At 38.0% G+C, this 12,728-nt stretch overlaps 1 protein-coding gene across 12 annotated transcripts in view; it reads left to right on the plus strand.

Annotated features, from left to right (window-relative positions):
- Window positions 1-12,728, plus strand: part of C2CD3 (C2 domain containing 3 centriole elongation regulator) — a 156,008-nt gene that overhangs the window by 58,898 nt on the left and 84,382 nt on the right. For 11 of the 12 annotated variants that reach the window (XM_021926297.2, XM_021926305.2, XM_021926302.2 and 8 more), the window contains 4 exons: window positions 1,659-1,813; window positions 4,779-4,988; window positions 5,479-5,591; window positions 10,901-11,019. In XM_021926297.2, the coding sequence (XP_021781989.1) occupies window positions 1,659-1,813; window positions 4,779-4,988; window positions 5,479-5,591; window positions 10,901-11,019 (597 nt within the window). The remainder of the gene's footprint in view (window positions 1-1,658; window positions 1,814-4,778; window positions 4,989-5,478; window positions 5,592-10,900; window positions 11,020-12,728) is intronic. The other variant, XM_021926303.2, reaches the window with a different exon arrangement.

Here is a 12,728-nt window from a genome sequence, read left to right on the forward strand (position 1 = left end):
TGCACTCATCAATAACCATTTTTAAAAGTTGCCACTTAAAGGAAAACTTAAAGGCAAAAATCTTTGTAATTTTGCCTTTTAAAGTTGTATTGTGGTGGCGCGGTGGCTCACGCCTGTAATCCCAGCACTTTGGGAGGCCAAGGCGGGCAGATCACTTAAGGTCAGGAGTTCGAGACCAGCCTGGACAACATGGTGAAACCCTGTCTCTACTAAAACTACAAAAATTAGCCAGGTGTGGTGGCGCATGCCTATAGTCCCAGCTACTTGGGAGGCTGAGGCATGAGAATCACTGGAACCTGGGAGGCGGAGGTTGCAGTGAGCGGAGATCATGCCACTGCACTCCAGCCTGAGCAACAGACCGAGACTCCATCTCAAAAAAAAAAAAGTTGTATTGCTTCCAAGAAGACATCCTTATCATGCTTATTTAAATTAATTTGTCCCCCTGTCACAGATCAACACATTATACCCCCTGACACGCTGAAAAAAGGGTAGTTTTAAATGATAGACTTAAAATAACTTTGGGTTTGTGTCCTGAATTTATATTATATTAGCAAGCTTTGTATCTTTTTTTTTAAATGGAACCCAGTAACTATAATGCCATCTTCTCTCTTTATTTTACATTTTGTGATGTAAAGGGCTGATCAGTCCATTGCAGTAGCTGCCTTTTCTCAAAATAAAAATGAATTGCAAGGGGCTTAGCCATTGTTTCCCTCATTAAGGAAATTTGTGACCTATATATAGTAAACAGTTCATTTTAGCAAGATTAAAAGCAGAATGAATCATTTGTAGTATAGAATGGTGACGAAAAGTAGTCTTGGCTGGGTACAGTGGCTCACCCCTGTAATTCCAGCACTTTGGGAGGCCGAGGCGGGCAGATCACTTGAGCCCAATAGTTTGAGACCAGCCTGGGCAACATGGCCAAACTTTAACTCTACAAAAAATACAAAAATTAGCCGGGGGTGGTGGCACATGCCTGTAGTCGCAGCTAGGAGGCTGAGGTAGGAGGATCACATGAGCCCTGGGGAGGTCAGGGTTACAGTGAGCTGTGATTGTGCCACTGCACTCCAGCCTGGCAACACAGTGAGACTGTGTCTCAAAAAAATAAATAAATAAGTAGTCTATCCAAATAATTAGGTGACATCGTCCAAGTCATTTGGCCTCAAACTATGGTAGAAATACAGGCTTTGAAGCCCATGGAGATCAAAATCTGGCTTTACAGGTATGGTTCATAAACAAGCTGCCTTACTTTTTTCAGCTCTGATTTTCTCTCTTGTAAAAACTGAGATAAAGGAACCTTGTAGGAATGTGGTGAATGTTAGAAATATACATGTAGCATTAAGCATAATACCAGACATACAGTCTATAGTCAATAAATAATTATTATTGTTATTGAGAATTTGAAAGAAGAATCTACCTTCATTTATTTGCTTTCAACTGAACTTGTAGGTTATTTTTGTGAACTTCAGATTATTTTTGTATAACCAGGAGAAATACGGGATTATCTCCCTGGTGTCAGTTCTTTCTTTAAGAGAGTGATGTATGTACAGAGAAGAACTTGCTTTCTTTTTTTTAGAACTTGCTTTCTTTAGAGAAATGTTTCGTTGCCACAATCCCCAAAGCAGCTGTCTTTTAGTGTCTCTGTTTCTTCCTCTCCATAGAAATCTGATACCAGCATCAGTGATTTCCTCAGTGAAGAGGATGATGATGTCCCTTCTAAAAAAATAAGCCAGTCAACAGCTCTTGCCAGATCGTCTAAGGTTCTGGAGTCAAGTGATCATAAGCTGAAGAAGAGGTCAACAGGCAAGAAAAATAGGTGAGCTGCTCTGTTTATTTAAAGGTAAACGCAAAGGAATATTATTTTCACAAGATCTCCTAAGGTGAAATGACCCATTTGTCCAGCACCATTAGAGTGATTAAGTTGCAATAACTCAGTAAACATTGTAATTCTTAAAAATGTAATAATCTGAAAAGATGGGTACTTTTTTTTCCATAGGTTTTGGGGAACAGGTAGTATTTGGTTACCTGAATAAGTTCTTTAGTGGTGATTTCTGAGATTTTGTTGTACCCATCACCTAAGCAATATGATACTGTACCCAATTTGTAGCCTTTTTTTTTTTTTTTTTGAGACAGAGTTTTGCTCTTGTTTCCCAGGCTGGAGTGCAATGGCACGATCTCAGATCACTGCAACCTCCACCTCTAGGATTGAAGCAATTCTTCTGCCGAGTAGCTGGGATTCCAGGCATGCGCCACCATGCCCAGCTAATTTTTATTTTTAGTAGAGACGCAGTTTCTCCATGTTGGTCAGACTACTCTTGAACTCCTAGCCTCAGGTGATCCGCCCACCTTGGCCTCCCAAAGTGCTGGGATTACAGGTGTGAGCCACCACCGCACCCGGCCTCTAATTTTTAGTCTTTTATCCCTCACCTTCTTCCCACTCTTTCCCTCAGTTTCAAAAGTCCATTGTATCATTCTTATGCCTTTGCATCCTCATAGCTTAACTTCCACTTATGAGTGAGAACATACAATGTTTGGTTTTCCATTCCTGAGCTACATCACTTAGAATAATGGTCTCCAATTCCATCCAGATTGCTGCAAATGCCGTTATTTCGTTTCTTTTTTATGGTTGAGTAGTATTCCATATATATATATGGAATTTCTTTATCCACTCGTTGATTGATGGGCATTTAGGCTGGTTCCATATTTTTGCAATTGCAAATTGTGCTGCTATAAACATTCGTGTACAAGTATCTTTTCCATACAATGACTTCTTTTCCTCTGGGTAGATACTAGAAGTAGGATTGCTGGATCAAATGGTAGTTCTACTTTTAGTTATTTAAGGAATGTCCACACTGTTTTCCATAGTTGTTGTACTAGTTTACATTCCCACCAGCAGCGTAATAGTGTTCCCTTTTCACCACATCCCCACCAACATTCTTTTTTTTTTTTTTTTTATGGCCATTCTTGCAGGAGTAAAATGGTATCGCACTATGGTTTTGATTTGCATTTCCCTGATCATTAGTGATGTTGAGCATATTTTCATACATTTGTTGGCCATTTGTATATCTTCTTTTGAGAATTGTTTATTCATATCCTTAGCCCACTTTTGATGGGATTGTTTGATTTTTTTCTCACTAATTTGTTTACATTCCTTATAGATTCTGGATATTAGTCCTTTGTCAGATGTATAGATTGTGAAGATTTTCTCCCATTCTGTGGGTCGTCTGTTTACTCTGCTGACTGTTTCTTTTGCTGTGCAGAAGCTTTTTAGTTTAATTAAGTTCCATCTATTTATCTTTGTTTTTGTTGCATTTGCTTTTGAGTTCTTGGTCATGAAGTCTTTGTCTAAACCAATGTCTAGAAGGGTTTTTCCATTGTTGTCTTCTAGAATTTTTATGATTTGAGGTCTTAGATTTAGTCCTTGATCCATCTTGAGTCGATATTTTTATAAGGTGAGAGATGAACATCCAATTTCATTCTTCTACATGTGGCTTGCCAATTGTCCCAATACCATTTGTTGAATAGGGTGTCCTTTCACCACTTTATGTTTTTGTTTGCTTTGTCGAAGATCAGTTGGCTATAAATATTTGGCTTTATGTCTGGATTCTCTATTCTGTTCCATTGGTCTGTGTGTCTGTTTTTATACCAATACCATGCCGTTTTGGTGACTATGGCCTTACAGTATAGTTTGAAGTCAGGTAATGTAATGCCTCCAGATTTATTCTTTTTGCTTAGTCTTGCTTTGTCTATGTGGGCTCTTTTTTGGTTCCATGTGAATTTTAAGATTTTTTTTTCTAGTTCTGTGAAGAATGATGAGGGTATTTTGATGGGAATTGCACTGAATTTGTAGATTGCTTTTGGCAGTATGGTCATTTTCATTTTATTGATTCTACCAAGATAGGTATAATTTAAATGGTTAAGGAAGAAAGCAGGATTCTAGGTTGTATGTGTACTGTAATCACGACTATGTAGAAAATATGCATAAGGAAAGCAAATGAGAAGAAATACACAAAAGTGACAATAGTAGTTACATTAGGATAGTGGGTAACTGAAATAAGGTCTGTGTCCCTTCTAGAAAAACCTAAATTTGTAGTTTCAGTTTCTGTACTCATGTGTATTGTATATATATGTGTGTGTGTGTGTATATATGTGTGTGTATATGTGTGTGTGTGTATGTGTGTGTGTATATGTATATATAGTATTTAAAAATTTTTTTGTACTGCGAGCATAGATTCCAGTTACCCTGAATATACACTCTCAAACCTTTAGATTATAATTGTTTTTACATTTTTTGAGATTTCTTGCACTATAGGACCAGAATTCTGATAATTAAGGCTGTTTCCAATCCTTGATAACTTGTGAATCAAGATGCTTGACTGGGTGTGGTGGTTCACACCTGTAATCCCAGCACTTTGGGAGGCTGAGGCAGGAGGATTGCTTGAGTCTGGGAGTTCAAGACCAGCCTGGGCAACATAGTAACATCTCATCTGTACAAAAAATACAAAAATTAGCCGGGTGTGATGACCCATGCTTGTGGTCCCAGCTACTTGGGAAGTTGAAGTGGGAGGATCATTTGAGCCCAGGAGGTCAAGGCTGCAGTGAGCCATGATCATGCCACTGCACTCTGGCCTGGGTGACAGAGCAATACCCTGTGCAAAAATAAAAATTAAAAAATTAAAACTTGCTGCCCTCCCTCTTTCCTCATCTTGCCTGTGCAAACTAGATTGTTTCATGTGAAGCCTGTAACAGTATGCCTCACTGCTTGTGTGAACTCCTTTCAGAAATTTGGTTGAACAACAGATGCTCTCAGAAACTCCAGAAGATACCCAAACGATGACACTAAGTGTGGATAGACTGGCCCTTTTGGGTAGAACACATTCAGTCAGAATCATCATTGAAACCATGGGAATTCCTCCAGATAATCATCAGATGACCCCTGACAAAAAAAGCTATGCTGGTACACCACCTAAGGTGACTACAGCAAAAAAGCGGTATGTCTCTAACATGAGAAAGCTAAATTTGACATTTTTCGAAAGTGTGTCTGATGATAATAATCAACAGTTGTATAATACTGTGATTTGGGATGTGTTTTCATATGCATCATTTAATGTACAGAAATATACTGAATCCCCACTAGATCCCAAGAACTGTGTAAGTATGGGACTAAAGAAAATTAAGACACAGACTCTGTTCTTACATATCTTACAGTTAGCAGGACAGAGAAACATTTAAATGGCTATCTATAACATAAGGCTTTAGGGCCCAAAATAGATGTTTTGTATTAAAAGTGCTGTGGGAACACAAGAAAGGGAACCTTTGATTCTCTGACAAGGATTGGTGGAAAGCTTTGAAGAAGAGGTAAGGCTTCTGAGTACTAGAGGTCCTGAAAATAGGACTTCAAATATATGTTGGATTTATCAGACGGAAATTAGGTTTATTGTTTGGTTAGTTTTTAATCACTTTTTTTGTTTTTCTTTTTAGCACTTTCTTTGTAGAATATCACTTTCCTGTGGGCTTTTCGGAAAGCGGATTGGGAAAGACAGCTTTGATCACTGAGGTTGTTCGACTCGCCTCCAGTAAAATTACAAATGGAAGTAAGAGACACACTGGTTTTCTGCACCTTAGACATTCTGATTTTGGAAGAATTTTTGAATTCGTAATTACTCATTTGACTTTTTTTTTTTTTTTTTGACATGGAGTCTCGCTCTTTCGCCCAGGCTGGAGTGTGGTGGCGCAATCTCTACTCACTGCAGCCTCCACCTCCCGGGTTCAAGCAATTCTCCCATCTCAGCCTCCTGAGTAGCTGGGATTACAGGCGCATGCCACCCCACCCAGCTAATTTTTGTATTTTTTAGTAGAGACATGGTTTCACCATGTTGGCCAGGGTGGTTTCGAACTCCTGACTTCAGGTGATCCGTGCACCTCGGCCTCCCAGAGTGCTGGGATTACAGGCATGAGCCATCATGCCTGGCCTCATTTGACTTTTGTAGTATCATAAAATCTTAGAGCTAGAAAGAACTTTGAAGTGAATCTACTGTAATTTCTGTATTTTATAAGGGAGTAAACAGGCCCAGTGATACTATGACTATTCTAATATAAGGCAGCAGGTCACTAGTAACATAACTGACTAGAACTCAAAAATTATGATGCTTAAATCATTTTCTTTCAACTGTCGCCATTTTTCTTCTTTTAAAACAACTTTAACAAGACATAATTTACATACTGTACAATTTACTCATTTAATAAGTATAAAATTTTTTAATTTTTTTTTTTTTTTTTTTGCGACGGAGTCTCATTCTGTCGCCTAGGCTAGAGTGCAGTTGCTTGATCTCAGCTCACTGCAACCTCCACCTCCTGGCTTCAAGCAATTCTCCTGCCTTAGCCACCTGAGTAACTGAGATTACAGGTGTGTGCCAGCATGCCTGGCTAATTTTTGTATTTTTAGTAGAGATGGGGTTTCACCATGTTGGTCAGGCTGGTCTTGAACTCCTGACCTTAAGTGATCCACCTGCCTCGGCCTCCCACAGTGCTGGGATACAGGCATGAGCCACCATGCCCGGCCAATATTTTCAAGGCTGTGCAACCATCACCACAATCTAATTTTAGAACATTTTCATTCCCCTAAAAGAAGCCCCATACTTACTAGCTTTCACTTCCCATTTCCCTCTTTCCCCAGCCCTAAGCAACTGCTAATCTTCTTTCTGTCTCTATCAGTTTGTCCATTCTAGGTGTCTCATATAAATGGAATCATGCAACTTGTGATTTTTTTGACTACTGTCTTTGACTTACCATAATATTTTTAGGTTATCAGTCCTTCATTCCTTTCTATGGCTAAAACTCCATTGCATAGATATACCACATTTCATTTATCCTTTCCTCAGTTGATGGACATTCAGGTTGTTTCCACTTTTTGGCAATTTTGCATAATGTTGCTATGTGAACATTTGTGTACATGTTTTTGTATGGACCGTGTGCTTTCATTTCCGTTGGGTATATAGCTAATGGTAGAATTGCTGGGTCATATGGTAACTTTATGTTTTAACTTTTTCAAGAATTGCCAGACTGTTTTCAACAGTGGCTGCACCATTTTCCCACTATCAGTATATGAATGTTCTGATTTGTCTACATCCTCATCAACACTTGTTACTTTCCATTCTTTTTTATTCTGGTCATCCTGGTGGATGTGAAGTGACATCACATTGATTTTGATTTGCATTTTCCTTGATGGCCAGTCATGTCAAGCATCTTTTCATGTGCTTATTGGCCATTTATATATCTTCTTTGGAGAAATGCCTATTCAGATCCTTTGTTCATTTTCAAATCGGACTCTTTGTTGTTGAGTTATAAGAGTTCTTTGTATATCCTAAATACAAGCCCCTTATCAGATCTATGATTTGCAAATATTTTCTCCCATTCTGTGGGTTGGCCTTTCACTCTCTAGATGGTATTGTTTACAGCACAAAAGTTTTTCATTTTTATGTACTCTAGTTTATCTGTTTTTTTCTTTTGTTGCTTATGCTTTTGGTGTTGTCTTTTTTTTTCTAATTTGTTTTAAATATTTCAGATACAGAAAAAGGATAATATAATAGACCTTTATGTTCCTGCCACCCAAAATTACAGCCACTTTTCTAATATATTCTGAGGATACCTTTGCCTTGGTTTTCCAGTTTGATCTATGAATAGTTAGTTCATCAGTGTTAAGTTTCTTCTCTGGGAAGTAGTTTGAGAAATAAAAGATGTGGTCCTAACACTCCTACTACATAGTCAAATAACTTTTCCTTTACAGCATAGTAACATGGGATTTTTAAATTTTTACTTTGTTTTGTTTCCTTTTAGAACTAGATAATCCATTCACATGGTTCAAAATTCAAAAGTTGCATCCTTGCAGACAAACAAGGTTGTTGCTTTTATATCCTTCCTTAAGCTATTATAGATAGATAGCCAGATAGATAGATAGATAGATAGATAGATAGATAGATAGATAGATAGATAGATGTGTGTATGTGTGTGTCGCCGCGATGCGTGTATATGTAAAATATGTTTATTCCAGGGGTGTCCAATCTTTTGGCTTCCATGGGCCACATTGGAAGAATTGTCTTGGACCACACATAAAATACACTAACACTAACAATAGCTGATGAGCTTAAAAAAAAAATCACAAAAAAATCTTACAGTGTTTTAAGATAGTTTACAGATTTGTGTTGGGCTGCATTCAAAGCCATCCTGGGCCACTTGTGGGCTCACAGTTTGGACAAGCTTGATTTATCCCTTCCCCCACCTCCTGTCCTCCATGCTTCTGCAAGTGTTAGTGCACCATACACAAGTTGAGTGTCCTTTCTTCAAAGTGGTTAGAACCAGAAGTATTTAGGATTTCAGATTTTTTCAGATTTTGGAATATTTGCATATACATTAATACGATATCTTGGGCATAGGACCCAAATCTAAACATGAAATTCATTTATGTATCATATAGACCTTATACGCATAGCCTGAAGGTAATTTTGTACAATGTTTTAAATAATTTTGTGCATGAAATAAAGTTTTCACTGCGTTTTGACTGAGACCCATCACATGAGGTAGGGTATGGTATTTTCCACTCTGGCATCATATTGGCATTCAGAAAGTTTTGGATTTTGGAGCATTTTGGATTTTGAGTTTTGGGGTTAGGGCTGCCCAACCTGTACGTGGTTCTGCACCTTGCCTTTAATCTTAGGAATTTTTGCATATCAGGATATAAAGAGGAAAGAGGAAACTCACAGATGAGGGAAGAGGAAACTGAGACGTAAATTAATTAAGTAGCTTGTGTAATATCACACAGCTGGTTTATGGTAGAACTAGAACTTCAACCTAGCACCATTTCGATTCCAAAATGTGCCTTAATCTATATTGCTTCTTAAACATTATTTTTATTGTTGGCCACAGTGATTGATCCTCTCTATGTGTTTCTGAGAAGGATTATATGGGAAATGTAGAATAAGCATTGAGCCAAGAATTGCAAGACTGGGTTCTAGTTCTGATTATACCACACACTAATCATGCGCCTTAGGCAAAATCACTGTCTCACCTGTGGGCCTCTCTTAATAATAATATGGATTAGACTAGGTATTAATCTGGATCCCTTTCAACTCTTGAAAAAAATCTTCTCTGGGACAGTGTTAGCAAGTTATTTACCTGAATTTTTTCTTCATTTACTGCCTTAACTCACAGACAGAATACATCAGTTATCCAAGCCCAAAATAATACAGTTGTGAGTAGCAGTTTTGATCAACTAATTCCAAGTTTGTAAAATTGCTTGCAGCTGGCATAACGTAAATTAACTTTACTCAGTGGTGAAAAATAATGAGCTTAAGAAACAGAGAATTATATGAGAAATATAGTAACAGTGCAAGAACGTACCTAAGTAGTAAGGAGAAATTGAAATAGGATTCTGTTTGTACATAAAGAATTTTACAGTTTCTAAAGTGCTTTTTCCTTTATTACCTCAGTTGATCCTCCCAGCACACCAATGAGGTGCAAGTGTTATCTTACTTCCCTTTCCCAGGTAGGGCAACCAAATAAACTGATCTAGTGGATGTGGGCTTCCTGGGCCCAGACCTTTTGTTCGTAGTTCCTGTGCATTGATCCACACAGCAAGGTCCAGATCCTGTCCAACAGTGCCAAGAAAAGTATAGAGTCACCAATTAATATGGCCAGAGATGAATAGAGAGATCGGTAGGTTAAAATGGGTCATTTGAATGAATGCTAGAAATAGCAGATTCTCTTCATAACTGGGCCTCTTGTGAGGATTCTTCAGATTCATGATCCATTTTAAGGGCCTTAGCAGTGAATGGACAGGAAGATCATTTTATAGGTGATAAAGTGTTTCTGAGGTGGTAATAATAAACAATAGAACTGGAGCTTAAACTTACATCCTTTGATTCTGGTGTCAAATTCTTTATTTTATTTTATTGATTTATTTATTTTATTTATTTATTTTTGAGACAGAGTCTCGCTCTGTTGCCCAGGCTGGAGTGCAATGGCGTGATCTAGGCTCACTGTAAGCTCTGCCTTCAAGGTTCACGCCATTCTCCTGCCTCAGCCTCCTGAGTAGCTGGGACTTCAGGCGCCCACCACCTCGCCCGGCTAATTTTTTTTTTTTTTTGTATTTTTAGTAGAGACAGGGTTTCACCGTGTTAGCCAGGATGGTCTCAATCTCCTAACCTCGTAATCCGCCCATCTCGGCCTCCCAAAGTGCTGGGATTGCAGGCATGAGCCACCGCACCCGGCCTCAAATTCTTTTTATTTACTAGTTAAAACTCTATAGCCATGAGCACAAACTCAAATACCACCATCACTTCTTCCACTTACACTTATAGCAGACACCCCTTCCTTTCCACCCAAGAGACAGACTGTGCTTTGCCTGACACTGCTAACATCAGTACCTGATACCTTGTTTGTGACAATAGGAGTGTCCAGAAGATAAGTTTATTTTTGTGTTATAGTTTTTTATTCCATTCTTCTATTTATCTGTTTATCCCTCATTGTTCCACCTCCAGGCAGCCCCCTTCTTTTAGTATACTACCTACCAACTTGTCTTTTAAAAACAGTCCTATTACCTAAAACCCAGTGAAGTGTACAGGTATGTCTCCTTACACATCCAGTACTCATGATCGGCATTCATTTCTCATGGCAAAGCAGAGCAACATAGCACTGCCTGTCTTCTGTGTACTATCTTCAGGGTTTTCTCTTTGTCCCTGCTCATTCAGTCCTACAGCCCTAGCACTTTCTGTGAAATTACACTGACAAGATTTCTGCAGGAGATTTTAATTAAATTTGAAAGGGAAGCAGGTGGTATCAAGGCATGGATTGATGATGACTTCAGTTGGGTGGTGTGACATGTCTGTGTGTCTGGTTCTCCTTACAGAGGTGAAGTTCCAGCAGCGATTTGTGTTTCCAGTACAGTTTGGTGGCCCAATGATAGAGCACTGGTGGAATTCCAACCTCACTTTCCAAATTTATGCAAAGAAAACTCCACAGAAAAAGGTACTTTGAATGATTTTGGCCTTTGCCTTACCTTCACCCCAGGGATTTGGAGCATACCTAAAACTATATTCTTGCCTAAACTAGGAATCTTCAGGTGCAGGCAGTACTAATAATCCACTGTTATTATTATTATTACTACTACAAATCTCTGCTGTTTGTCATGGGCCAGATGTAATACTAAAGACTCTACACGAGCACACTATCAATTTTAATCACCACAACTCTGTGAATTAGGTACATTATTATCTTCATTCTACAGATGAAGAAGCTGAGATTTGGTGAAATAACATGTCCAAGATCACTCAATCTAATAAAAGAACCAAGACACCATCCCAAATCTGCATCTTTAGATCCCGAGTTCTTAACCTCTTTATTGTGCTGTTCCCTTCTAGAGAAAGGTAGCTATATTGATACAGGCTATCAGCCTTAATTTGAGATTTTACTTCCTGTTTGCAGGCAGAATACATAAGTTATCCAAGCCCAAAATAATACAGTTGTGAGTAGCAGTTTTGATCAACTAATTCCAAGTTTATAAAATTACTTGCAGCTGGCATAAAGTAAATCAATAAACTATAACAAGCAGTTTTTACTTCCTTCAATAAAAGAATAGTCTTTATAATCTTTTGACCTCTTATTTGGTATGGATAGCATGAAGAACATCTTGTTTTCTTTTGCTTTTTTCAGAAGACATATACAATACAGGTCCTTTTTGGAAAATTATAGCAAAATAGAAAGGGCGGGAAAGGCATCATTTCATAACTCAAAATAAACTCTATTAACATTTCGATGTATTTACATTGAATCATTTTCCTATACCTAGTTAATGGCATTTTTTTTTCTTTTCTTTTTTTCTTTTTTTCTTTTTTTTTTTTTTCTTTTGAGACGGAGTCTCTCTTTGTCGCCCAGGCTGGAGTGCAGTGGCGCAATCTCAGCTCACTGCAAGCTCCACCTCACGGGTTCAGACCACTCTCCTGCCTCAGCCTCCAGAGTAGCTGGGACTACAGGCACCCGCCACCAAGCCCGGCTAATTTTTTTGTATTTTTAGTAGAGACGGGGTTTCACTATGTTAGCCAGGATGGTCTCGATCTCCTGACCTCGTGATCCACCCACCTTGGCCTCCCAAAGTGCTGGAATTACAGGCGTGAAGCACTGCGCCTGGCCAGCATTTTTTTTCTAATTATAAAAGAGTTTTACATATTTTTGTAGAAAACTTGAAAAATAATTTTTAAAAGGCAAAAATTGCCTGTAAGTCTGTCACCAAGAAGTAACTATTGTTAGCATTTATGCCTATCTGCATTGTCTTTTTCCAATGAACACAATATGTTGTATAATTTTGTATGTAGGTTTTATTCTTTCTTTTTATCATTTAGCATTTTGAGGGTTTTTATTCATTTTCTTCAAAAATATCTATTTAGTGTTTTCCACCAAATTTTGTAAGTATTTGAAGGTTTATGATATACATGAATTAATACCCTTTTATCAACCATTATAACAAATACAATTAATATTATTAGAAACTTTTAATAAGTGTCATTTTAATGGCTGCATGTTATGCCATCATGTGGATGTGCTATATAATTAGCTTAATTCCTGATTATTGGACAACTAGGTGTATCTCATTGTTAACTACTTTTAACATATACATATTTGTGTATAAGCTTTTTATGCATTGTTTCTTATTTCTTTGTGTGTGTATGTATGTGTGTGTG

Source organism: Papio anubis, chromosome 12, assembly GCF_008728515.1.
Source record: "Papio anubis isolate 15944 chromosome 12, Panubis1.0, whole genome shotgun sequence".
Classification (NCBI taxonomy): domain Eukaryota; kingdom Metazoa; phylum Chordata; class Mammalia; order Primates; family Cercopithecidae; genus Papio; species Papio anubis.